The sequence below is a fragment of the Petaurus breviceps genome, unplaced genomic scaffold (genome assembly GCF_028583685.1).
Source record: "Petaurus breviceps papuanus isolate PSGF00001 unplaced genomic scaffold, PetGlider_PUasm1.0 138, whole genome shotgun sequence".
Taxonomy (NCBI): domain Eukaryota; kingdom Metazoa; phylum Chordata; class Mammalia; order Diprotodontia; family Petauridae; genus Petaurus; species Petaurus breviceps.
The window spans coordinates 27820512-27848248 of NW_027185694.1; the positions used below are offsets into that span (position 1 = coordinate 27820512).

General features: G+C 45.1%; 1 protein-coding gene across 2 annotated transcripts; it reads right to left on the bottom strand.

Moving 5' to 3' along the window:
* Positions 1-1603: 1603 nt before the first annotated feature.
* CCDC154 (coiled-coil domain containing 154) lies at positions 1604-26044 on the bottom strand. Of its 2 annotated transcripts, XM_069065086.1 has the most exons (16): positions 25866-26044; positions 25119-25308; positions 24462-24508; positions 23791-23886; positions 21088-21211; positions 13202-13303; positions 12581-12709; positions 12176-12300; positions 11195-11321; positions 10031-10168; positions 6586-6705; positions 5280-5356; positions 3779-3896; positions 3140-3226; positions 2416-2603; positions 1604-1759 (listed from the first exon to the last, which is right to left on the bottom strand). In XM_069065086.1, exons 1-16 carry the CDS (start codon positions 26042-26044, stop codon positions 1639-1641), a joined length of 1968 nt encoding a protein of 655 aa, XP_068921187.1. In that variant the 3' UTR covers positions 1604-1638. The 2 variants fall into 2 exon arrangements, 1 of the variants encoding a protein (XP_068921187.1); XR_011163800.1 differs by lacking the exons at positions 2416-2603; positions 5280-5356; positions 6586-6705; ... (8 more) ...; positions 25119-25308; positions 25866-26044 and having other exon boundaries at positions 1631-1759; positions 3779-3912.
* Positions 26045-27737: the final 1693 nt, after the last annotated feature.

Below are 27737 nucleotides of genomic sequence, written 5' to 3' on the forward strand. Positions count from 1 at the left end.
GTGATGTGTTGATTAAATGAACAAACATTGTCTATTTACTCATGAGATAACAGCTGGAGAATCTCCTCCCCTGTACTCTCTACAGGGTTTAAAGGGCATCTTGCAGAATATTGGGAATACAGGGGCTCTTTGGGGTCTCTCGAACTTTCAGCTGAACAGATTTCCCAGTTGTGCCTTGTATCCAGCCTTTAGGCATTTTTCCCAGAGGCCCTGAAGAGGCAGAGTTTCTGGCAGTCCCCTCTGCCTGAGAGGTGGGATCAGCTTTTAGAGCTACAGCAGCGACTCCTGAGTCACTTGCAGGGTTATGCAGGAAAAAAGGATCTTAAAGAAACCTAAACCATATGACTCTCAGCCCCATCAGTTGGATTTAACTGCTTCTGCATCATTCTGACTTGCCCACCAAAGGAGCTCTTAGTGACCCACTCTATCCAGAGGGAAAAGCTGTGGGGATCTAGGGATCTTAAGTTATAGTCATTCTGGTCCCCAGGAGTGGCAGATGGGAAGTCATGGGGTAAGAAGTGATGAACAGAGTCCAGCTTCCTGTGATCCTCTTTATTCTTACCTCCAAAGGCTAAATAGGATAACCCTAAGTCTATGACCTGCTTGTTTCTTGGAACCCTAGCTAATTACAAAGTAATAGTACTTGATTTCTCCTGCCTGTCAACTTTTCAGTAGCCTACATTAGAGTTGTTTCTTAGAAAGATCTTGGATTTGACCTTGGCTTAGCTAGTCAGACATATTTAGTCATCCCTGGGCTAAAAGTGAGGGATTCTTCCTGGGGTCTTCAAATAGTAGCACAGGTAAAATTTGGGCTTTACTAAGGTTCTCCTTTCCCATGTGTGAAGAGGGGGAAAGTTGCTGTCCTGTGACCTCACTAGTCCAACAGAATCCCGCTTCATTCTATAGAGGACTCTCCAGAATCTGAGTGTCTCTAATTCCTCAGGACTTCAGTAATACTTCCCCATCCCCACCCTCATCCTGGAAATTCTGTTTATTTTTGTTTTTCCTTTTGTTTTTCCACCTCAGTCCTCTCTACTCTGTCTTCAAGGCATGACCTTCCCAACCAGAAGGAATCAACCTCTCTTTAGAAAAGACAAAAAGCTGATGACTGTCATTAAGCTACTGCTAATTCTTCTGAACCACTGACCTGGTGGGAGTTCAGTGTCCTCTAGAACTAGTTGTTCATTCTTTTTAAATACATTTTAGTTTTAATTAAAAATCTATTTTAATAGGTAAATGCAGATCACCCACCTCCCTCCCTGCAGAGAAGGGAAAGAGAGGCATATTCCCACTAAAACCCCAGGGCATAGTAGTTGGCCCAAATATCTTGATCATTACTGAGTTATCCAATCCCCCAAATAAATACAATTCCTAGTCAATTTCTAGGGCACTAGGTGGCACAATGGATAGAGCACTAAGCCTGAAGTCAGGAAGCCCAGTTCAAATCCAGCCTCAGACACTAATTGTATGACCTTATGCAAGTCACTTAACCCTGTTTGCCTCAGTTTCCTCATCTGTAAAATGAGCTGGATGAGGAAATGGTAAACCACTCCAGTATCTTTACCAAGAAAACCCCAAATGTGGCAACAATCAATTTCACATAAGAGACAGCATTTTATTTCTGAGAAGAGAGGGAAGTCAGGCCAGCAAAAAGGCTCCAGATCTGCAGGCTTCTCCACTGGGACCCCTGAGATGATAGCCTTTTCTTGATCTTCTCTTAGCTAAAAGCTTGAGTAAAATTGCTTTCCATTTCAGCCACCTGGCAACAGAAACACAGACTGATCACATCCCTTCTGACTTTTTCAGTCCTTACCACTCTGCAGCTTCTGATGTCAGATGGTCCTCTTGCCCCAGCACGTGGCCACTGAAGCAGCCTCTTTAGACAGAGAGCTCTGGGAGGGCAGCTGGCAACTTCTGATTTTGAATCATGTGGTATCAAAGCTAGCACACCACTCCCCTCAGATCTGAGCACTTTGACTGGGCTCTTTCCCTCCCAGAAAAAAGCAGCTTAATTCAGCTTCTCAGCCTTTTGGATTTTCTCCCTTTTTCAATTCCCAAGATGTTTCTGTTACACAGAGCATTACTGCACCCACAGATGAGAGTTTTTTGTTTCCTTTATCACAATGTAAACTCCTCAAGGGCCGGGACTGCTTCTTTTTTCTTTGTTTGCATCCCCAGTGACCACAGTAAGGCCAGGCACCTAGTAGGTACTGAATAAATGCTAGACTAGCTGCTCCCTCCCCCTCAGAATTGAGAGAGGTTCACCCAGGAACTGCCCCAGGATTCCTCTCTAGTCTGGAGGCCTGTAGCGGCCCTTGGAAAGATAAGCACACCAGGGTCCCAAGTCCCAAATCCAAAGACAGGTAGGGGTTTTAGCTTTACAACTACATGTAACCACCTAGTTCTCCTCCCTACCTCGCTGCCTGATAAATGCCCCATCGGTTTATCTGAGTGACCTCGTCAGGGCCTACATCCTTGATAAAAAATCGCAGTCTCACAAGGGACATGAGCATTTTTTTGCTACCAAGCGTCAGGGTCCAGGGTCCTTCCTCACTCCATAGCTTCATCACATTCTCCCGGAGGTGAGCGATCTCCTCCACCCTCTGATGGCAGCAGCAGAGAGATATTAGGAGATTAGGAGGCTGATAGGGCCACCCTGACTAGGGAGAAAGAAGGGGCAACTAGTTGATGGATTAATTAAAGGAATGCCAGGAAACAAACAAAAAGTGGCCAAGATTAGGAAGAAAACTAAACAAACAGTCATTTATCTTCCCCTGAGTAAACTGTTCCAATCAGCTGAAAGGGTCTTATCATAGGAAGACATTCTTCTTAAGGCAAGATGGCTAAGGTAAGAGATTCTGACAGTCAAGGTAAATGTGCTCTGGGGCCAGTGGGACTGGGAAAGTAAAGACTGGTTAACCCTGTGGCTGGCCACCCTGGGTCTGACTACTCTAGGGGGAAGCAGGAGGACTGGGGGCCCTGCTTTGTTCTTTGTCCTCAGGGAACCCTGGATGGGGGCGGGCACTATAGCTCCCGTTTGGTGACTAAGAACAGGAGCGCCCATTCTCTTATTGCACTGGGGGCATTAAGGGTTGACTCTCAGACCCATGGGATTCTGGCGAGGGGAGGGTTCAGTTACCAGTTTGGTTTCAGTGTTAAATTTCAGGTTCTGTATGGTCTTGTTGTCTTGTATGTTGTTCTCCATCTTCATTATCTGGTTCTGAAACTGGAAAATACCCACCTGAGCAAATGTATGAAAAACTCTAAAGCCACAGGTCTAAACAGGCAGGCCTCAGTCTTACAGGGGCACTCTGGGTAAGCTTCTTCTCCTGCCTAGACTTCTGTAAACTGAAAGCAAAAATACTGAGTGGGAAACCCCACCCCCATTGACTTCCTCCCTACTTGGGAAGGTTGTGGGGGGGGGGGGTATTGTTTAGACCCAAATCGAGTTGCTCAGGCTGGCTTAGGGGTCTCAAGGATGTATAATCATCATGGAGACAATTGGGTCTCTTGGTTCAGGATCCATTCCCTGCCCCTCCCTCCCATCCAAACTCTTGGCATCTGCCCACTCTTTCCACAGGGTTAAGTGCCACATGTGACCAGCCAGACCTCCCCTCCTGAACATGTCTCCTCAGCAGATTAAGATGCTTTGTTCTGCAGCCCTCCTTTGGCTGCTGACGGTCTAATGTGGCAGGCCTGAGTGAATGCAGGCAGAGAAGCCTGCTGATGGCTAGCACTGAGGATGCTGAGTCCTTTGAAGGGGAGCCCTGTCATGTACCGTGGCCAGTTTGCCCTGTATCTCAGCTATCTTCCTGCTAGGATTTTCCTCCTTGAGCAGTTGCAAGGCAGACAGCACTGCTGCCAACTCCTGCTTCACTATCCCCATCTCCTGTTCCCTGTGGACAAAGAAGGAAGGTCAGCTGATCCAGCACAGGGGACAGGCACAGCCCAGACAGGCCAAGTCACGTGCATACCATACACCTCCCCTCTAGAGGGAGCAGCTCCTTGGCTGGAAGGGGAACCAGGCCCAAGGGAGAGAGACTAGGAAGAAAGCCAGGGCTGGGGCAGCCTTTGCTCCAGGTCCTGGAGGCAGAGCCCAAAACACAAACTAGCCTTCGAGAGTTCCTTGCTCTGCACTCTTAACTCATCAGTACCAGGCTCTAAAAGCTTCTACAATCTGACAGGCTGCATTTTAGTGGGAGTGGAGTGAGCTCTTTGTATAAAGTGGGTCCTCAAAGGCCACAACTGAACCTCTCATAGAGGTTCTCAGGACTCCAGAGTCCCATGGCAACCAGGGAGTGGTGGTGGAAGTCAGGAGCCCTTGTCTCTTGGTGACTCACCATGCAACCTTAGACAAGACCTTTCAAATCTCTGGGACTCAGTTTTCTCAACAAGGATGATAATCCCTACCTATGTTTCAGAGCTGTAGGAGATGAGTCCTTAGGAAGATACAAAGCCCTGGATGAATACAGAGAATTTTCATGATGGGCTCTGGGTCTCAGAACTCAAGTTAACATTATACACAGCCTCGGAGAGGACAATGGAAATGGGCTAGCCATTTGTTCACCACCACAACCCCAAAAGACAAATAACCATTAACAGGCAAAGATAAAAGTGACCTAGGGCAAGCCTCTAGCACTGAAACCTGAAGCAGTTCCCCTTCCACGGCCTCCCCTGGGAGACCTTTGATGGAGAACAGGTATGGTTGGCCGGAGAAAGGAAACAGTCCTGTACTGATGCAGGGGACTCATCTTTTCCAGATCAGCATTTTTCAGATCCTCCATTAGTCTGGACAGAGCAATGGATTGGGAAGAAAGGACAAAAAAAAGCAGAGACCTTCTAATTCTCTCCCCTTTGAAATCAACACTGGATAAGCTAGGAATGTATGATCTGGTCCTCTTTGTGCTATAGGGGAGGGCCCAAAGGGTAGGGCTCCCAGACAAATGAGAACAGGCTACCAAGGCTAAGCCTGAGTAGGAAGTTGGCTTGGACCTGCCACCAGCTCCTCCCATCAGCAATGGCCAGTAGACATTCTCATTAAGTTGCTGGGTGACTGGAGCTGAGTCAGGGTAATAGAGGGCACCCTGGGGACCAGGATTATGATTCCAAGTAAGCTGGAGGGGAAGTTCAGAGGCATGTGCTTATGGGTGAGATCTAACAGCAGCCCCAAACCCAAGGGAGCAGCAGGAGTACCTCTTTTCTTCCACTAACCACCTGTGGGGGTTACACAGCCCAGGGACTTCCCTGAGTCCTGGGCAGGGATCTGGTAGCTTCCTTACCGGGCTTTAGTCTCAGTGATTATTCTCTGATCAGAGTCACTCCTATGGAGGAGGCACCTGTCATTCACATCTCTTATCTGAAACACAGTAGAAAGAGAGCCAGCCAGGGTGGGCCCACAGTCACAGGCTGCTCCAAGAGAAAGAATTAGCACCACTTAGGTGGTGCAGTGAATAGAGCACCGGCCCTGGAGTCAGCAGGACCTGAGTCCAAATCCAGCCTGAGACACTTGACACACTTACTAGCCGTGTGACCTTGGGCAAGTCACTTAACCCCAACTGCCCTCAAAAAAAAAAAAGAATTAGCTCCACTTCTAGCTGGAAATAACAAAGTTCTGAGGTCAGGGGGACCCCAGCCATCTTCACATCACTTCTTAAACTCTCCAACTCTTACACATGGGTCACTTTGTTTGCTCACTCTCTCCTGACTCTGTTCCCTTCCCAATGTTTCTCTCTAATCCTTGCTGCCTCCACTACCACTGAAAGTGTCTGTCTACAGGATACATATTTCATAGAGCCAGAACTAGGAAACTTCAACAGGGGCAAAAATAGATAAGGAAAGTATATCTCAATGGTTGGAAGGCCAGAGGACACACTAACTGTGGGTGCACCAGGAGTATGCAACTGTAAGTTTGTTAGGGCAATCTGACCCCAGACCCCACAGGTGTTGGGACAAGGTGTGGTATCCTGAGTGATACTGAGTAACTCATGATGGTCACTAAGGGATATAATACCCCAACCCACCCCACCCCAGTCAGCACTTAGAACCATTTACAGTCATGGATGCTCATGGAAATCAACAGAAGAGGAGAGGAAAAGAGAGAAATGTGGGAGGGAGGGATAGGATTGTGAAACCACTAAATCTAGAGCTAGAAGAAACTTTAGGGGTCATCTGGTCCCATCCCTCTCCTCTTCATTTTAGAGATGAGAAAACCAAGGACCAGAAGGTAGAAAATGATTCAGGGTCACACAGGTAATAAATTGCAGGGCCAGGACTTGTTTAAACTTAGGTCTTGTGACTCCAAATCCAGAACTCTCTAGTAGGCAGGGAGAGAGTGAAGGGGCATATGAGAGAAAGCAGTGGAAGGAGATGAGAGAGAGGGGTGAGGGTGTGATAAAGATGGAGGAGAGGGAGACAAATGTGCAAAAGTAGCAAGAGAGATAACAATGGCAATGGGGCAATGAGGGAAATGGCAGAGAAGGCTACAATCCCTTTATCTCCACAATCTGGCTTTCCTTGAAGCCTGGGCCCAGAACCCAGGACTGAGGGAATGATTAAGAGAGACTATCTCAAATGTCCAACACCAACCTGCCTGAGGAAGCTTTCCACTTTCTCTTGCAGTTCTTTCAGGTGAACTATTGTTTCATTCTGCCACTGAATGAATTTTTCTAGTGCTTTCTTCTCCTCTTCTGACCACTCCTTCCTAGCCTGAAACACAATACACAATACACAATACACACACACACACACACACACACACATGCACACACTCCTTGGGTGAGAGTCAGGGTTCTGGAGATGTGAAGAGCTGGTTTTTGGGTCAGAGGTGGGGAGGAGTAATAAATGGGCCCCAGAAGATGGGTTCAGGTTCAGGGGCCAGGAAGGTACCCCTGGTATTTAGAGTTGTTTTTTTTTAAATCCCTATAAGGCAAGTAGGAGCCATTGGGCCACTGGCTGTTCCTCAGCCAGTTGCCATGTCTAGAGACCCCAGTGAAGAAAAGCTCCTTAGAACAGTAGGAACAATGCAAAGAGGGCCTACTGGTTCCTGACCCTCCCCTTTCTCTAATTTATGCTCTCAGCAGCTGATCCAAGTCCAGCCTGGGAGAACCAGAGATTTAAAGGGAAGGATTAGGGTATTTGTGCCAATGGGTCAGGATATACCATGATAAGGGAAACCCAAGGCAGGGACAGACAGAAATGCCCCCTAGAAAACCCTAGTCTGACGCCAGTACATCCTCCAAGAAGCAGATCAGTAACAACTTTGCCCTCAAAGCCTCTTTCACGAATTCATCATTGCTGAATCTCATTTTATAGTCTCTATGTCCGCATCTTATCCCTGGGACAGGGACCATATTTATCTAAACTTTAAGTTAAATATCTTAATGAGTATCTCTTCCAGAGCCTGCCACAATTCTTTTCACACAGTAGGCACTTAATGAACGTTGAGTTTGGTTTTGGACATGGATTTGTCTGACATGGACATCTTGACCAAGCATGGTTGCAGGGTGAGTGTGGAATCCTGGGGGTACTGTGCCTCATCTGGGAGTCTAGCCCTAATCATCAGGGCAATATGGTATCGGGGAGAGTTTTATTTTGAAGCAGAAAGGCAGGTAATAGTGGCCCATCTGACATGTTTGATTCCCTCTCCTCTTTCAACTTCTTTTAAGTTCCACTGAATCAAGCACATTTTTTTTTTGCCTTCTGCATGCAGGGTTCTGCAATACATGGTGTAGTGGGATGGGGGGATACAGAAATGATAAGGTTATGACCCCTGCCTTCATAGAGCCTACAGTCTACAAGGAAGATAAGACACATACACTAATAACTGTAAATGTGATATCACTTTCTATTGCTCTTCGGAATTCCCATTATATTATAAATAAGCATCCCTCTTTCCTCATCTCTTCCTCCCACCAGAGCAATTCACCTCTTCCCACTCTCTGAAATTAGGCTTTCCTTAGAGGACACCACATACCTGACTTTCTTCTGAGATGCTAGCAGCTGTTTCTCTTCAACACTGTGGTTTACCCACCTTTTTCACTTTTATGTTCCAGCCAAGTCGGACTTTTTTACAGTTCCCAATCTCATCCCATCTTCCCCTGTTCACATGCCATCTCCTATCCCCAAAATGGTTTCTCCCCCACTCGCATATTTCAGCATGTTTGCCATATTTCCCTTCTTTCAAAGCCCAGCTTAGTTGCTGTCTCTATCATGAAGTTTTTGCCCATACTAAAAGATCCTTCCCCAATCTCTCACCATCCTCACCCTCATTGCCATCACCATTTGATGATATATGTTTAAATTTGACCCCCTATTACAGTTATTTGTGGGGTTTTTTTTAAGATAGGTCTCCCTATCTCATCTAGGGTAGAAATTCAGTGGTACTCACGGGTCTAAGTTCACAGGTGATCTAAGCACAGAAGTTTTGACTTACTCTGTTTTTTCCTAACCTGAGCTGGTTTATAACTCTTAGGTAGCTCACCACTTGGTGCTTGAGTTAGTGGAGACATCTGGTTGGGCTTATCCCTATGGTAATTCAGAACTCCTGAACTTAAGCAATTCAGTTCAAGGCCTCAGACTTCCCAGTAACAGGGACTACAGGTATACACCTCACACCTGTAGCTGACATTGTGAGCTCCAAAAAGTTTTGTTATGACCTTGTATCCTGAGCAGGTTCTTAGATGTAGAAGGTGCTGAATAATAGTCCCAAGGAGAAGAAACATAACTTTGGGGGTCTCTGAGCATCACGGAATCACCAGAGACCCATCACACAAAGCACATTACACAGTGGAAGGTCAACAGGATTAATAGGGTTGGCTAGCTTGGGCAAGCACAAAACTGCGATCACAAGTGCTGGGCACTGTCTAAAGGCCAGGGAGCTTGTATTAGAGCCTGTTCCACCTCAGGGATGTTGTCTCCTGGCCTGTTCCATAGGTGTGAGACACTCTAACATAACCTGTGCACTATACCTAAATCATGCTTTAGAATTAAGAGTCTGGTTCAGAAGAATTAAGATTGAAATCAGAAACTTGGGCCATGAACAAACACATAAACTAACAATCACCTGTGTAGAGGAGAGTTTCTCAGAGTTCAGCCAAGGTCAGGAAGAACCCACAGTCAGCCATGAGGTGGATCAGTCTCTTTCCCTGCTTCCCTTTCACATTCCTTTACCCCATCAATCAATTAAAAAGCACAAAGGTCTCAAAGTCAAAAACTGGACATAGAGAGAGCTGATATTACCTTGCTTTCCCACCAGTCAATATCCCAGAGCCCCAGAAAAGGAAGCATTCCTCAGACACCTCAGAAAGGGGCCTTTCCCTGCACAAAATTTAAAAGTTGTAAAGCATCTTTGGGGATGCTGCCACCCCACCAAGTTAGTATACATGCAGATGAAAGACCATAGAATCCTTCCTATTTCCAGCTGGCTATGGAAAATATCCTTTTTTTTTTTTTTGCTTTTGCTTTTTGGAGGGGGGCAGGCAGGGCAATTGGGTTAAGTGACTCGCCCAAGGTCACACAGCTAGTTTTTGTGTTAAGTATCTGAGGCCATATTTGAACTCACGTCCTCCTGACTCCAGGGCCAGTGCTCTATTCACTGCACCACCTAGCCACCCCTGAGAATATCCTTTAATGTACTTCATTTGGGCATACAAGTCTTGAGGGTGTTTTTCCCTCCCTTCTGTGAATGTTGATTTATCACATAATTGCCCATTTGGAGGAGGCATTTGCCACTAAATGTAGGAACTGAAATGGGTAGGAGAAACTAATCAAGTTTGCTTATTTTGAAATTCCTAGAACTTAGGGAAGGACCTTCATTCAAATTTCTGTAGTAAGCAATCCTTATTTAGAGGAAATATACATAGCAACCCAAAGAACAGCAACTCCTGCTAACTTGGAGGCACCAATTAAGACCAAAGACCTGGCGGAGGGTAGGGGAGCTATGTGCACCAAATAATTTCCCAATCACACAAATATATCCTATTGTCCACAGAGGCATCTCTCTAGACTCCTAGGTCCCTCACCAGACACTTACCTCAGACATTTTCAGATTCAGGGTCTGTTCCTGAAGGTCAAATTTCCAACTCAAAGCTACAAAGTGGTCACTCAGGTCTCTGACCTCCCTGAGCAACTGTCCAATGGACTCCTCCAAGACCTGACTCTTTTCTTGGATCTGAAATAATATTTGACATGACTGAGTACCCAGCAAAGTCATTGTTCTGAAGACAACCAGTCAAATAGTGATAGGAAAAGTCACTGGACTGAGAGAAAAGAGAAGGGAAGGGGGGCAGCTAGGTGACACAGTGAGTAAAAGTGCTGGCCCCGGAGTCAGGAGGACCCGAGTTTGGTTCTGGCCTCAGACACTTAACACCCACACACATGAAACTAGCCATATAACCTTGGGCAAGTTACTTAACCCCAATTGCCCTCCAAAAGGCATTTAAAAAAAAAGAAAAAGGAAGGTGGGAGAGGTTCTAGAGCTTGACAAAGGCTCGGGGATCTAGAACTACCAAGTACCCCTCAGAAGCCATTTGACACCCTCACTTTATGGAGGAGGAAACTGACACCCAGGGGGTTTGTTCAAGGTCACACATGTATCAAGTGTCAAAGGTGGGATCTGAACCCAGGCCCTTGCTCTTTCAGATGTTCTATGCCACCCCCTATAGCTTCCTGGGTAAAACTTTGTGCCCCAAAGTTCAGTCACTATGCTCTCTGATATACTGAGCTCTGGAGAAAATAGGAGCATGGGTTTAGGACTGGAAGCGACTTTAGATCAAGTTCATCTCCCTCATTTTACAGAAAAAGAAACTGAGGCCCGGGAAGAGTCAATGTTTTCCCCCAAATTCCACAGCTAATAAATAAGTGGTAGAGGCAGGATCCAAACTCAAGTCATCCTCTGATGCTTTGTGATTTTCTCTGTGGCTATCTAAGAGGTCTGCCCTCCTCATCCTCCACCAGCCTCTGACCAGGAAGGAAAGCCAAAGTTCTAAGATTACTGTGGTTGGGTGAGAGGGGAGAGAAGATCAAGAGAGCCTTGTTTTGGAGTTTGTGCTCTCTTTCCCTCTCTCTCTGTCTCCCTCTCTGCCTCTGTCTGTCTGTCTGTCTCTCTTTCCCCCTCTCTCTCTATTTATCTCTATCCCTCCCCCCTCCCTTCCCCCACTTCTCTCTCATACACACACAGATGTTCACCCCAACCCACCTTTTCCAATTCGCTGCAAGCTTCCCGGTGTGCATTGTCAAAAGACTCCCTGACAGCGGAGATGTCATTCTGCAGCTGGGTGGTAAACTTATTCATACTCTCCTTCTCATACTGCTCCTGAGCCTCTCTGAGGACAAACACAGGGACAGGGGAATCTGAGCGCCCCTGGAAATGGAGCCCAAGAGGAAGCTCTGTGGCCAGTAGTGTCTGCCAGGGGAGTGTCAGGGCCTGGTCATAGACTCAGATTTATCATAGGATCAGAGATTCAGAGCCAGAATGGCCCTGGAACCCACTGTACCATACTGCCTCCCAGGGCTGTTACCATCATTCAGATTTTTATTAACTCATAGGATCAAAGATTTAAATCAAAGACTTAAGGGCCATTTGAGTCCAATCTCTTCATTTTACAGATGAGAAAACTGAGGCACAGAGAGGTTAAATGATTTGCCCAGGGTCATGCAGCTACTCTGAATCTGAGGAAGAATTTGAACCTGGTTTTTCCTGACTCCAGATCCAGGATTCTATCCACTAAACCACATGACCTCTGCCATTTCTCTGGCACCTTTCTAGTGACTTCTGCATAAGCTCTCTTAGAAAACAAAGAAGAGGAGGCCAAGATTAGAAGCAGAAGGAGGTGTCAGCAATCACATCACATTAGCACCAAGAGTACTCAAGCCAAAGTGCTGCTTCTAGGGACAGGATGAAGGGAAGAACCAGGCACCAAGCTTCCTGATGCTTAGGTTAGAAGGGCTGCTGCCCTGGGTGGGTGGGTTGAGGGGAGGAGAGCGCTTGGAATGAAAAGACACAAAGATCTGAAAAGATGTCTTAGAGAGTCAGCCTTTTGTGTGCCCACATTGTGACCAAGGAGGGGAAGGAACTGCCAGATGAGGGGCTGGCCAGCCCCACCTCTGAGGGAAGAGGTTGCTGGGTATTCATTCACTCCCTCCACAAAAGGAGCCCTGAACTCCAGCCCACACCCACCTATTCTTCTGCTCTGCCTGGAGGATCGTATTGAGTGATGTCTGGTTCTCTCTCACAAAATCAGTCAGCTGGATGACAGCCTTGTCCAGGGCTCGACACTGGTCTAAGAGATGAGACTCTTCCTGCTGTGTTCATTGGAGGGAGCTCAGAGCAGGGGCCAAGGCCCAGTACTTTGGGTTAGGTCCCTGGCAACCTCACTAACCTGGCTGCTATGAAGGCCTCTGCTAAAGCTCCCATGTCCCAGGCCTGCCAAGATGATTAGGGCATGAATACCCTTCTCCCCAGAGGACACAGGAATTTAGGGATGTGCTGGCTCTGTCTGGACTGGGGCACTTGGCCAGACCCAGACTCGACCTGGGAATGTGGCCTCTGGGGCTCTACCCTGAGTGTCATGTACAAACAAACCTCTTGCTGGTGCTTCAGGCTCCGGAAATGGTCTTCATTTAGCACCTGGATTTTCTGCCATTTGATCTCTAGATCTTCCCAGAGGTCCTTCTCAGATCTGAGCCTTGTGTCCTCAGAAACTTTCATTTTCTGCAGCGAGACATTACCATCTCTCTTACTCCATGAGAAGCCTAACGACTCCTGTGTTACTAAGGGGCTGCCTTCATCCCTGGTCATCCTCCAAAGCTCCTTCTTCCCCAGGGGAAAGTCTTCAGGTCAATGGCTTCACTACCTACCTAGTCCTGTCTCTACTGCTTCTCAAAGGCTAGTCTATTTAGATCCAGGCTGAAGGGGATGTCTCACTGCTTCTAATACAAAGGATCCCTCCAGCATCACCCCCATGGGCCCAAACTTCCTGGACCCAGGGTGACCAAACTGCTGTAGGTGAGGGATTTGGGTGGGTAGCTGGTAGCACTCCTGTTTCCAAATCATACTCTGGACCCAAAGGGACAGAGATGTGGGTCAGGAAATGAGCAAGGGAGCCTAGAAACCACTTTGGGCTGAGGCTTGGGAATGCCCTCTGATGAGACTGCCAGTCTTCAGGGGAACCCACCAGGCCAGGAGCAGCTCCCACCCACCCACCTTCTCAATGGCCACAAAGTTCTTCTGAAGGTGGCCACAAAGCTTGGCTTCTCTTTTCAGGAATTTGAGACTCATCTCCTCTCCAAGCTGTAGTGCTCGAGCCTATGGGGAAATGCTGCTATGAGTGCCACACCTGGGAGAGCAGGAGGTGCAGGTGCATCAGGGAGGGCCACCTTCTTCAGGGATGCCAGGACCCTCAGGGTGGAGGATCATAAGATCCAGAGTTGGGAGGGATCTTAGAAGGTACCAAGACAGACAAGGAGGGGGCGATACCATTCTACTCAGAGAGGACTATTAAAAAAAGACATTAAAAAAAATTGGTATCCTGTGTCTATGGAGTACATACCCAAAGTATGAACTCAAAAAAGGCAGGAAGAAGTGCAGCGAAATCAGAAGACCCGAGTTTTAATCCCAAATCTGCTCCTCTGTAATCTTGGGCAAATCATTTCCCTGTTCTGGGTATCACTTATTATTTATAATAACCAAACCTGACCTCGGAGAAGAGGTGAGAAAAAGCCACTGTAAAATGAGAGGAGTGGCCCATCTCCAACTTTCTTCCAGCTTTTGGTGCTCTTGGGTGACCGACACTGGCATATCACAATAATAACCACCTAGAATTCAAGGATGATCCATGAAACCCAAAGCAAATTCAGAGCAAGCTAATCATCACCAGGATTAAGAGAGAGAGACTGCAGCACAGCTAGTTTTGGCTGCCTATAACACTACCAGTCTTGTTGACTCCCACAGCACAGACCCTGCCTGCTTTATTGCACCATAACCTTGATGGCCTCCGGGGGGCAATTACCTCACCTGTACAACAGCCTAGGACAAGCTAGGAGTACAGGCTGCTTCTCCATAAGAACTCAACCTGGAACTGGTAGGTAGGAGAGGAAGGGGTCCCAAAAGTGATGACCTTAAAGGCCAATTGACCTTTTCATGGCACAGATTTAGCCCAAGACCACAGCAACTCAGTATTAGAACTGAAATGTAGGCCTCCTGATCCCTAAGTTCAGAGCTCTTTCCTCTGCTGTATGCTACTCACTAACAAATAGCAAAATGCAGCAGTGACAGGATCAGGAGGGAAAAGGGAGCTGATGCCACTGTTCGATGTATTGTAGGTAAAAGGAAGGAACAATGCCTATACCCTACATTGGTGAGCCTGAGTGCTGTGTCCAACCTTCCTCTACTTCTCTAAACAGTGCCTGGACATAATGCTAGCCTTCCCTGCCTAACAGCAAGGGGGAAGTGGCATACTTTAGGAATGCCATGTAGCAAGTCCAAAATCATGCTGGGTCTGGAGTCAGGAAAACTCATCTTCCTGAGTTCAAATAGGACCTTAGACTTAATAGCTGTGTGACCCTGGGCAAGTCACTTAACCCTATTTGCTTCAGTTTTCTCATCTGTAAAATAAGCTAGAGAAGGAAATGGAAACCCACTTCAATATCTTTGCCAAGAAAATCCCCAAAATGACTGAAAAACAACTAAACAAAAAAAACAACAAAGTCCCAAACCAGAATAAGAAAACTGCAAGTCTGGGGCCCAGGACTGAGGCCTCTTTAGAAAATGAATGGATCGGGGTGGCTAAGTGGCGCAGTGAGTAAAGTGCCAGCCCCGGAGTCAGGAGGACCTGGGTTCGGTTCCAGGCTCAGACACTTAACACCCACACAAAAAAACTAGCCATGTAACCTTGGGCAAGTTACTTAACCCCAACTGCCCTCCAAAAGGGAAAAAAAAAATAAGTGGCTCAGCCGCTTCTCCCAATATTTCAACACTGACAGAGTTGTTAGGCTTTGCTGGCCATCTCCTGAGCTTCACATGCCATGGTGTAGGCATGATCCTGACTTCTCAAAGGGCAATGAGAAAGGAACACCAATGATACTTAGCAGCTGAACTATCGGCAAACAAGAGCTGGGTCTTTTAGTATTATCAGGTGCAGCTGAAAGCTCACCCTGTTGTATAGTTCTTCAGACAAGCCCTGAATATGGTGACGATACCTGAAGTCCAGGGTCACTATTTGCAGAACTGAAGAGGCTGTATTGCAAAAATTCAAATGATGCCCTCTATTCCATTTCCCTCTAGGGAAAGTTCAAGCATACCAGGTTGGTTCTCATTGCCCAAGTTCCCCAATAAAGAACACAAAACAGAAACAACTCCCCCAAATCTAGAGCAAATTCATTGCTTTTCCTACATCAGACTTTTCTTCCATAAAGCTATTCCCATTTCACAGGTGGGGAAAATGAGATACAGAGAGCCTAAATGATTTGGCAAGTTGATGATAAGACCAGAAAGAAATCCTTCAGCTTGGCACCTGGGATACAATTCAATTCAAGAAGCATTTCTTAAGTACTCACATATGGCAGGCATTGTGTCAGGTACTAGACAAGATACAAAGACAAAATGAAAATCTCTGCCAACAGATTACTGGAGATATAAGAAGCCCAGGAGGATGGGCAGCAAGGCCCAACAGCTCTATGGTTTCCGACCAATTTGGGGCAGAGAGTGGCAGGCATAGAGACATGTGCATAGATAAGTCAATGTGAATATGTAGACATATGTACACACATCGCCATTTGTGTATATGCACATGTGCACACAAATCTATATATTTATATATACAAATGCACGCATGTATATGTCAACATGCTTATTTATGTGTCATTGTGCATATAAATGTACATGTGTATAGATATAAATGCATACATAAACATACATATTCATATAAATATGCTTGTGTGTATACATATAAAAATATTATATGTGTGCAGATATAAATGTATATGTGTGTATACATACATAAATGTGCATGTGTGCCTATATATAAATGTATATTGTGTGTGCATGTATGTATATAAATGTGTGTATACTTATATGAATATACCTATTTATGTATCTAGCTGTGAATATACATATATAAATGTATATTATGTGTGCATGTATGTGTATATATATATAATTGGGCATACACACATATGTCTACATCTATAACAACACAGTAATTTTGGAGGAGAGGGGAAAGAAACAGACATTTATGAAGCACCTACTCTGGCAGGCACCATGCTATGCACTTGATCCTCACAACAAACCTGGGAGGGGGCTGCTATTGGCCCCATTTTACAACTGGGAGGAGGGGGACAACTACAACAGAGGGACCTAGGAAAGGCTTCTCCTAGGAGCTGGTACTTGAGCTGACCTCTGAAGGGAGCTACAGATTCTTTTTTTTTTTTTTTTTGCTTTTTGGAGGGCAATTGGGGTTAAGTGATTTGCCCAAGGTCACACGGCTAGTTTTTATGTCGAATGTCTGAGGCCGGATTTGAACTCAGGTCCTCCTGACTCCAGGGCCGGTGCTCTACTCACTGCGCCATCTAACTGCCCCTTGGGAGCTACAGATTCTAAGAGGCAGGAGTGAGGAGGGGAGTCTCAGATGCACAGGGGACAGCATGGATTCAGAGGCACAGAAGGTGTCAGATATGGTAAATAGTAAATTGGCCAATTTAGCTGAAGTATGTCAAGGGGAAGGATGCAAAATTAATATTGAAAGATATATTGGAGACAGATTGTGGAGCTTTAAAAGCCAAATAGAGGAACATTTATTCTTTCCTAGAGGCAATACAGAACCAGTGAAAGGTCTTATCCAGGTGAGTGACCTGGTCAGACTTGTGCTTTATCCTATAGCCATAGGATAGCTGCATGGATGATTGGAGAGGGAAGAGACTTGAGTCAGGGAAACTAATTAGGAGGTTAATTTCCATAGTTCAGGTAAGAAGTAAAGAGGGCCTGAAATTGGGTACTAGCTGTGAAGAGAAGAAAGAGATGGGAGAAATATTGTGGAGATTGACTGGTTAGGATTTGGCAACTGATTGGATAAATGAGAATGAACAATAGAGAACAACCTCAAGGTTATAAACCTATGATAGTGGTATCTTGGACAGAAGCAGGGAGTTAAGAGCTGTGAGTTTAGAGGGGAAGGCAGAGTTCTGTTTTGGACACATGGTGTTCAAAATGTCTGTAGAACATTCAGGTGGAGCTATTCAACAAGCATTTGGGACTAGACTGCAGGAGTGGGGAACCTGTGACCTTGAGGTCACATATGGTCTTCTAGGTCCTCAAGTGAAGTTTGTTCTGTGAAGTTTGGATGCAAAGGGCTGCACTTGAGGACCTAAAGGGTCATACGTGGCCTCAAGGTCACAGGTTCCCCACCCCTGGACTAGAGTATAAAAGAAATGAGGTCTGAATATTTAGTTTTGGGAGCAATCTACATTGAGAAGAGAGTTTTTGAGCTGAGGAGATCATCAACAGAGTGTTCAGAACCCAGATGTAGGAGTGCCACCAGGAAGAAAGTACTGTCATGAAAATCCAAAAAGAAAGGGTATCCAGGAGGAAGGACACCAGATAAATGAAGACTGGAACAACTAGAAAACGTCTGAAAGGAACATATTTTGTTTTGGTCACTATACATTGAAATGGTATGAAGTAGGGCACTTTGAGAAGAGACACTAAAATGGGGAAAGTGTTAAACGTATTGGTTCTTGAAAGGAAGCACTACAGAGACTGGAAAGGGTTGAAAACTGTTGCCTTTAAGAGTATTTTATTTTTAAGAGTATTTTTATTTATTTTAAGGGGTTTTGTGAGGTAGAGACTAAGTATTTGTGTCTCCATGTTCTCATGGAGAACTGAGTCCAATAAACCCAAGTTTCAATGAAAGTAGGTAAGATTTTGGTTGAATATAAGAAATAATTTCTTGGTTAAGTGGATCAAATCATAAAGGGAATCTCTATATTTCAGGAGATTTTTTTTGGCGGGGGAAAGGCAAGGCAATTGGGGTTAAGTGACTTGCCCAAGGTCACACAGCTAGTACATGTCAAATGTCAGGCCCTCCTGACTCCAGGGCCATTTCTCTATTCACTGTGCCACCTAGTTACCCCATTTAAGAGCTTTAAGAAGAGAAGACAATGCAATTTTGTATCCTGAATAACTGCTGACATTCATTCACCTTAAGGTGGGTTTTGGCAAGGAGGTGTAGGACTGGCTGCTCTAAGCCCCTTCTAGCTTGGGCTTTCTATGAATTTTATATAATCATATAATCACAGAATCTCTTTTTTTTTTTTGAGGAGGGAAGGTAGGGCAATTGAGGTTAAGTGACTTGCCCAAGGTCACATGGCTAGTTTTTGTGTTAAGAGTCTGAGGCCGAATTTGAACTCAAGTCCTCCTCACTCCAGGACTGGTGCTCTATTCACTGCACCACCTAGCCACCCCGAATCACAGAATCTTAAGAGTTGGAAGCTGCCTCAAAGATCATATAGTAAACCACACCTGAATAGGAATCTCCTCAACAATATACGAACAAATGGCCTTTGCTTGAAGACCTCAAACAAATGAACCTCTCTTCAGTCACACCTTTCCTCTCTTGTGCTTCTGTAGCTGATTTTTCAAACCGAAGTGTGGGAATTTATTTATTCCTATACCATTTCACCTTATTAGATTCAGTCCAGTGTTCGAGCCTGCCAAGATCTTTCTGGATCCTGACTCTACCATCCAAATAGGTTTGCTATCCTCATAGCTTTGTGCCATTAGCAATTTTTGGTAAGCATGCTGTTGATGCTTTTATTCAAGTCAATGACTAAAATGTTAAGTAGCACAGGGCCAAGCACCAATGCCTGGGGTGTGATCTTCCAAAACACTAATGACTACTTTTTGACTCAAGTCATTCAACTAGTTTTGAATCTTCCTTGCTGTACTATGGTCTAGTTCCCATCTCTCCAACAATTTTCCAATAAGAAGAGCATGAGAAACTTTACCAAATATTTTCCTGAAATCTAGGTAAATTAAATCTACAGCATTACACTGATTTACCAGTCTAGTAACATATTGAAAAGGTAGAGTGGCATAAAAATGATCTATTCTTGGTGAAGTAATGTTTTTTTTTTAACACCACTCCCTTTTCTAATAAATCCGTAACCATCCTTTTAATAATAAATCAAAGTGAAACTTATTGACCTCAGTTTACAGACCCCCCCCCTTTTTTTTTTAAATAAGACATTTGTCCATATTCAGTGAGATGGCATGCCTTCCATTCTCAACAATCTTTGGGAAGCCAGTCAATGATTTTTGAATCATATCCACCATGCCTTTCAGCAGCCTAGAAGGTAGTTTGTCTGGACCTGGAGACAAACTCATGAAAGGTTACTAGGTAGCTCTCTTATCCTTCTCCTTTTCTTTGGTTTAAACTCTCTCTCAGTCATTTTTGTCCTTGTTAGAGAAAATAGAAACAAAAATGTTGAATAGTTATGGTTTCTTCATTGCCTTTATCTCAACCACTTGGAAGATTAGTCTCATCCCTCCTTTGATTCTCTTCTTTTTTCACTTTAAATTATAAAAAACCCCAGGGGTGGCTAGATGGTGCAGTGAATAGAGCACAGGCCCTGTAGTCAGGAGGACCCAAGTTCAAATCTGACCTCAGACACTTAACACGTACTAGTTGTGTGACCTTGGGCAAGTCACTTAATCCCAATTGCCCTGCCTTCCCCCTCCAAAAAAAAAAAAAAAAAACCTCAACCCCAAACTCCTTTGTTCTGTTTAGTATACTTTGCCAGCCTTAACACTCCTGATACTACTCTTATAGGGCCATGCCCTATATCTGTGTTCATCCACTGTTACCTGCTTTTGCCTCCATCTTCCTTCACATCTCAAATTCTGCATCATTTGATCTAGAATCTACATTGATTTCTTTAGATAACTCCACTTTTTTCACATCGCTAGAATTATTTCTTTTTTGTGTTTTCAGAACTTCATTCTTGAGAGTTTCTAATTCCTCCTCAGTTAATTTCTCCTTACACTCTTCTCTGAATCCTTGGAAATCTGGCCTCCTGAAATCTAAGGTACATGTAGAACCATGTCCAGCTTTCCTCACTGCTCTGTTACCAATTCTGTGAAGGTATAATCACTTTCCCCCAAGGTTCCTATTGTTCCTATTTTAGCAACCAGTCTGTCCTTCCTTGTTGGTCAAAATCCCATGCTGAATAGCAGTTGCCTTCATTTATTTCTCTGTCTTTTGAAGGATGAAGTCATAACTAAGCAAACCAAGAATTTATTTTCTGCTCTGCTATTGAGAGAGCGAGAGAGAACACACGTCTAGATAAAGGAAATCCCCTATCACTACCATATCATGCTTCTATGTCAGGTTTGTAATCTGTCTTTCAAACTCCTTAGCTACTTAAAAATTTTTTTATTGATGCCTTTACTGTTAATTTTAAAATATATTTCTTCACCCCCACCCCATCCCAAAAGCTATTCCTTGTAATCAATAACAAAAATAGAAAGAAAAAAAGGGCAAGTGGTTCAGGAAAACTGACACACCCAACATGACTGACAGATTCTGCAATATTCCATAACCACAGCCCCCCACCTCTGTAATGGAGGGAAGTGCCTTTTCTCAGCTCTTCTCCAGGACCCAGTTTGGTCAAACTACACAGTGCTCAGTTTCGTTTTATTATTCTTTTCATTTACATTTTTGTGGCCATTGTGTATATTGTTTCCTTGACTCTGGATCAGTTCATGTAAGTCTTCTCATGCTCCTCTGGATTTCTCATATTCATTATTTCTTACAGTGCAAATATTCCATTACATTCATGGACTAGTTTATTTAGCCACCCCCCAAATAATGGGTACTTGCTCTGTTTCCAATTCTTTGCTACCACAAAAAGTGCTGCTATGCATATTTAAGTACATATTCCTCATCTCTTTCTATCCTGGTAGTCTATAATCTGCCCTGGGGTCCTCCCCTTCTACAAACCTGGCTCTCTTCAACTTCTGGGTTCAAAGCAGCTATCTCTTCAGGTTAACTGTATCACAAGAAGAGAGAGGCAGCCAGTTGTTGGCTCCTGACTGACCTGTATCCCAGCAATATCCCGACTAGTCCGGGAGGCACTCTCTTCCTGGTTTTGCCGCAGGACATTGCAGGCTGTTTCCCGCCCCTCTGCTTCTTCCTTTAGGTCCCCACTCAGCTTATCCAACCTATGGGCAACAAGCGTAGTGTATAGAAAGAGTATTTGTGTCAGGAAATCCCAGAGGCCTGACCCTGACATTTACTGGCTCTGAAAGCATAAAGAAGTACTTTAACTCTCTGAACCTGTTTCCTCATCTGTAAAATGGGGCCACTATTATTTATACTACTTACCTTAGGGTTATTTGAAAGGAAAATACACATTAGTCCAGAAGTGGGATAACAAATATAAGATTGATATGATTAACGCATTTTCAACCTTTCAAGGAAAATGTCTTCCCCACTGCCTTATCCATTTGGGCTTGGCAACCCTAAACATGAGGCCTGACTATATACATAGGACCATTCCACCCAAAAGCTAGAAGGAGTATTGGCAGCATTATTATATTAGGATATAAAAACCATGAGTATTTTCTCAGGTTGGGGATGGAGAAGGACAGAACTTTGATGGATCTAAACCTCCATGTTGTAGACCATGCAGTCATTAAGCCTGCCCTCATCCTGAATACAAAGATAAAAAAAACAACAACAGGTGCTCCCCTCACCCCCCCCCATTTAAAGGACCTTGGCCATGGCATAAGCCAGCATCAAGATTCATTATAGAAAAGGCAAAACTAGCTTTACCCTCCTTCTCTGGTAGCCGGTGACAAGATCAACTGCAAGCACAGAAATTTCCTAGAGGCTTCCTTTATGGCCTTCCTCAGTCTGGATCCAATTAATCTTTCTAGCCTTCTTGTATACAGCTGTCCTTTACTCACTCAACACATCCTGATTTAACTGAACTACTACTCTGGTGAAGACCCATATTTCTCCTCCCCTTGTTGTTCAGTCATGTCCCCATTTGGGGTTCTCTTGGCAAAGATACTGGAGTGATTTGCCATTTCCTTTTCCAGTTCATTTTACAGATGAGGAAACTGAATCAAATTGGGTGACGTGACTTGCCCAATGCTTGCCACTCAGTGTCTGAAGCCAGATTTGAACTCAAGAAGATGAGTCTTCCTGATTCCAGGCTTGGCGCTCTATCCACTGTACCACCTAACTGCCCTCCTCCTCCCATACATGACTATGCAGCTGTTCTTTCCACATTGGTGGGGAGAGGGTGAGTTAAGGGTGTGGCACTCCCATGATCTAGAAAATTCGTGTAAAATTTTTTGGTCCTTTCTTTGTACCAGAGAAGAAGTTTGAATTTTTTCTTTTTCTCTTATGGGTTGTTTACAGTACTTTATTGTAAAATTTGAGTTGATATTATAGAATTATATAATGTATGTGTGTATATATAAATATACATATGCTATATATGTATATATACATATGTATAGAATTTCTGAGTTTCTAAACTTTTTATGTGTCTTCTGCTGGTCTTCACTTGTCATCTGAGGCTTCCACAAAACTCTCCAAACATTCCCATTTAATTTCTTAATGCTGACTTGCAATAGAGCAAAACTACGATGAGGGAAAGGGATAACTGTAACACTGGTTTCCTTGCAGTCTGTCTGGCCTTTCTCCAATCCACTCCCAACAATTCGTCACATAGTTTCTAGAGTCATCTTCTTAATACGCTCCTTTGAACATGCCATTCCTCTGCTTTCAGAGGATCCCCGCTTTCTTCCAACAAAGAAGCAGAAACTCTTGATTCTGCCCCATGAGGTGCTTCACAATCTGGCTTCAAAACGGTTTTTCTAACCTCCTTCTCATGCTAATGTTTGTCACATACTCTATATGGCCAACAAGACTGCATTTCTCTCTCCTACATTCTCATCCTGCTCTCTCTCATCTCTTTGCCTTTGCTTATGACATGAGTCTGGACTGAAGGCTCCCTCCCCAGCTCTGTCTGTTGAAAGCCCTCCCTTCCTTTAAGGCCCAGCTAGGGTGCCATTTTCTCTGTGAAGCCTTCTGCAGCATCCCACTACCCCCAGATAAAAGGGAGCCTCCCTGCCTCACATGTCTAGCACTTTGCTGGAATCCCCTCCTCCACATCTATCTCTGACTCTCTTTTATTAGAGTCATTTGTGTACTTGTCTTCCCTCCATCACCTATTGTAGTTTCCTTGACAATAGGGAAAAAATGAATACTGTATTCATTTTGAAATCCCTGACAGCTGGCGCAATGCTTTGTATATAGTTGGTGCTTCATAACTGTTTAAACGAAACTCAATCTGGTATGACCCTACTGCTTCATCCTTATTTCATACTACTCCCCTCCGTGCATCACTTTCAGTGATCAGCAAGTCTTTATTGATCATCTATAACAAGCTTAGCCATACACAGAAGTTGGAAGATGGGGAAGGCCTGGTCCTTGACCTCAACAAGCTAATAGTCTAGCTGGAGGGATAGGATGTGAAATGTGAAAAAAACCAACAATAAATGATTTATGTACCAGTTCAAGTCAACAATAGATTAAATGCTCATTACAAGGCCATACACAAAAAAAATTATAGAATAAGGCAGACAGATCATAACTACTACAGGAACTCAGAAGGGAGAAAGATCACTATAGATTAGCAGGCCAAGGAAGGTATTAGTGAATATATACATCAGATAAGGGAAAAGGGACTGGAGGAGAGAAAGGAGGAGGATGGAGACATACATACCTGAGGTGTAGCTCTGCCTCAAAGTTTTTCTTTTCTGTGTCCTGGAGAGCCTGTTTCCGCCTAATTTGGGCTAGGGACTCTCGTACCTCCACCAACCTGAGATATAAATGATTTGCCACTGGTGAGAAGCCGTGACTCCTCCTTCCCACCTGTCTGGTAGCAGAGATCTGTGAGGGAGACTGGGCACCTGCCTCGGGCACTACCCATGTGAGGACAGAGAGGCCCAAGACCTTCTTTGCAGAGCTTGAATGTCACTGGCTGTTCCAGAGAAACCAGCCAGAGGCCTTCATTTTAGGCCATGAGAACCCCTGAACCACCTGGAACCAGAAGACCTCTCCTTCCTTCCAGACCCAAATCAACAGGATGGATATGTCAGTAGGTGACATTACTTAGGCCACCATTTTCCTTAGAGAGCAGACCAGTTGGGTAGGCTGCTGGGGGAAGCCTTGGAGTCCTTTCTGGTTACCTTCTGCAAAGGAGAATCTCTGCTGTCAGAGGGTAGCTGGAGGAAGTGCTCCTGAACCAAGAACAGTAGGATCCACCCCACCACCCTTCTTTGGTGCCAAAATCCTTCCTCTGGAGTTGTCTGGGAACATCACGCTGCTCGCAGATCTCCTCCAATGCCTCTGTGGGGTGGACAAGTCAATGACTGCTGGACATGAGACATGTACCTTTTCTCCATTGACTCCATGTGGCTCCGACTTGCAGCACTGGAAAGCTACAGAGAAGGATTTGAGCATTGAGTTTTTTGTTTCTTGGATTTACCCAAGCCTTCTACTGTGATCCACGGTGACTGACAGCTGGACAATGGGACCCGGAGCTTTATGGCCCACATGACTAGGATTGCCAGAGGTAGGAATGACTTGTGAGGGGGGTAGGGTTATTTTTCTGGGGCTCCAAGGCTGGCCAAGTGGGAATTTGGCCCTGGGGAAGATATGCTGCCAGTGAGCCAGCATTTGTACAATGAAGGGGTTGGAGTAGATGACTGTTAAGCTTCCATCGAGCTCTAAAGTTGGATTTTTATCACCAGAACTGTCCCATTTACTGAATGGAAGGGTCAGGGGAGAGGACCGAAGTGGCATAAAGGGAAGGCAGGATTCCCAGAAAGATAAGTTCCATTTAGGGGCACCTGAAAGGAGGGCACAGGAGTAAAAGGGAAGGAATTTACTTCCCATTCTGCAACACACTAAAATTCTGGGGATGTGATGGCAAAGGAAGGACCAACAAGACAGACAAAATCAATGGCTCCAGGACAGCCTGTGGCCAGTTTGCCAGCCCACAAAAAGAAAGCACCTTCAAAAGGAGTTGACAGTGGGCAACAAGCTCACCTCACAGGCTTCCTTCTCTGGTATCCGGGTAAGCTGCTTAACCTCATCACGGATCAGCTGTAACTCAGAGTCTTGTGCCTGCATCCGGGCCCGGATCTGGAGCATCTCTCGCAACAAACTCAGAACAGCTTGGTCTGAACGCTCCTTGTGCCCTTGAAGGCAGACCACCTCAGCCTGCAGATCTGCCACCCTTTGATACAATGGCAGAGTGGTCGGACCATAGGTTAGGGAGATATACACTCAGAGGCAGGGCAACAAGGGGAAGAGACAGGCTGATAGGCTTATTTACCCAGAGGTAGCTCTAACCAGGAAGGACAAGCATGTACATTAAAACCAGTCACCCACATCCACCCAGAAAAAGTATGGGGAATATGATTTAAGGAGTACACCACTACTCAGATCCCACCTCCAAAAGGAAAAGAGTGATTCTGGGCTCAGACACCTCAAGGAAATTGGAAAGTGGTTTTAGCTTCACAAAGCAGTCCTGTCTGGAGCTAGGTATAAGAGAAACCATACAAGGGGAGGCTAGGTGGTGCAGTGAATAGAGTGCTGGCCCTGGAGTCAGGAGGACCTGAGTTCAAATCTGACCTCAGACTTAACACACACACACACACACACACACACACACACTAGCCGTGTGACCTTGGGCAAGTCACTTAACCCCAATTGCCCTCCAAAAAGCAAAAAAAAAAAGAGAGAGAGAGAGACACCATACTGTAAGTGATGAGATAAACTTTAGGTACCTACCACTGTTCTAGCTGCTTCCAGCGTTTCTGAGGGTCTTCTTGCTCAGGGATCAGGATGGAAGATGCCTGGTGGCTGTACTCAGAACCATCAGAGATCTCTTCTACAATCAGGGTTTCTGGGATCTTCAGACCATCTTTGAGGAGCAGCCCCAGGTCCTCCAGACTAACTGAGCTGCTCATAGTAGCAATGTGGACTAAGGTCTAGCTCCCTGATGATAGTCAATCCTATGGTAAGAGGGAAATACAAACAAGGCCCTGCATTTGGGAGCATAACAAATGGGTCTTCATACGTTATCTCTGGAGAAGAGTCTTCCCTTGCCTTCCTGACTCACTGCCAAGACCTTGGATCTGCTGGGTTTCTTCCCCACTGGAGGTCTTCAAGCTGGATAACCACTTATTTGGTATGTTGTAGTGAGATTCTTTTTCAGATATAATTTGGACCAGATGGTTCCTAAGGTCCCTTACAAATAGGAAATTCTGTGATTGGCAGGGAGATCCCAAATGCCAGGATGTATCCTGAGCTTTCTAGCCCCTATGGAAAGAAAGAAGCTGACTCTAGACTGCTAAAACTAAACTCTTTGAAAAGTGATCTCTTCAAACCATTGCATCCAACTTTAAAAAATAAAAGCTCCTTTAGAAAATAACTTGTCTCAGATGATGCATGCCAGTTAGATAGTAAAGTTGGGGCTTGAGACTAATGCTCGATACCAAACTGCCTCTCAAAATTGGATCATACGGAGTGGCTAGGTGGCACAGTGAATAGAGCACCAGCCCTGGCGTCAGGAGGATCTGGGTTTAAATCCAGCCTCAGACACTTAACACTTACTATGAGACCTTGGGCAAGTCACTTAACCCCAATTGCCCTTCCTTCCCCCCTCCCAAAAAAAGCAAAAAAAAAAAAATTTGGATCATACCTTCCACTGACCCCTAATTGGCACTGGATTCAGAGAACCCAGGCTAAAATCCTGACTTGGTGTTTATTGCTTATAGGATTTCAGGCAAGATACTTGGCCTCCCTTTATAAAATGATAGCTTCCTGAGGCCCCTCCTAGCTTGAGACTTAGGATCTCTTGACTGAAGCGAACCTTTAGCACCGCCCCCCCTTACTAAGTACCAGAAATGGACCCCATCTAATAGATTTAGAAACAAAGAGCGATGCTCAGGACAAGAACAGAAAGTTGAGACTTCTCTGGTGCATCTTCTTCATCCAGGCTCTAAACACTTGAAGCTGATCCACACTGCCTAGTTCCTTTAGAGAGACTAGCTCTGGGTCAACTGGTCTTTCCTTTAGCTTCCTAGCGTCACTCACACCTCTTTGCTTTGAACCAGCTGGACTCTAGGGTAAACTGTGAGGGAGGGAAAGGAACCCTAGAAGAAAAGAACTACCCCATGTCCCCCCTCCCACCTCATTCCTCAGGGGTTTACCAGGTCTGGGAGGAGGGGAAAGGGAAGATGGCTGAAGTAATTGGGAGAGCCTGCTGAGTTGACAGATAAGTGAATGTCCTTACATTCTGCCTTCACAGGGAACCTAAGAGTGGCAACTGATGTGAACTTATTCCGGAACCTTCCCTTCAACTAGAAACTTATGACCTCATTGCCCAACTGTCACTCTTAGAATCAAACCCCTTTCAGCCTTTCTCTAGCCTTGCATAGAATCCCCAAAAGCTGGTAGGCAAGTAAGGACTAGCAGCTAAAAGTCCTAGCATGTTGGCTGTCCCTTTTTGGGGGAGTAGATTAAGAAAAAGGGGGTAATCTAGGCATACCCTGCTTCCCCCCAGGTGTCACTCATCTGGAAGGAAAGATACAGGAACAGGAAAACAGGTCTATTTCTATCCCACCTAAAGAAGCAGTCAAGCCTAGTTGTAGGAAATAT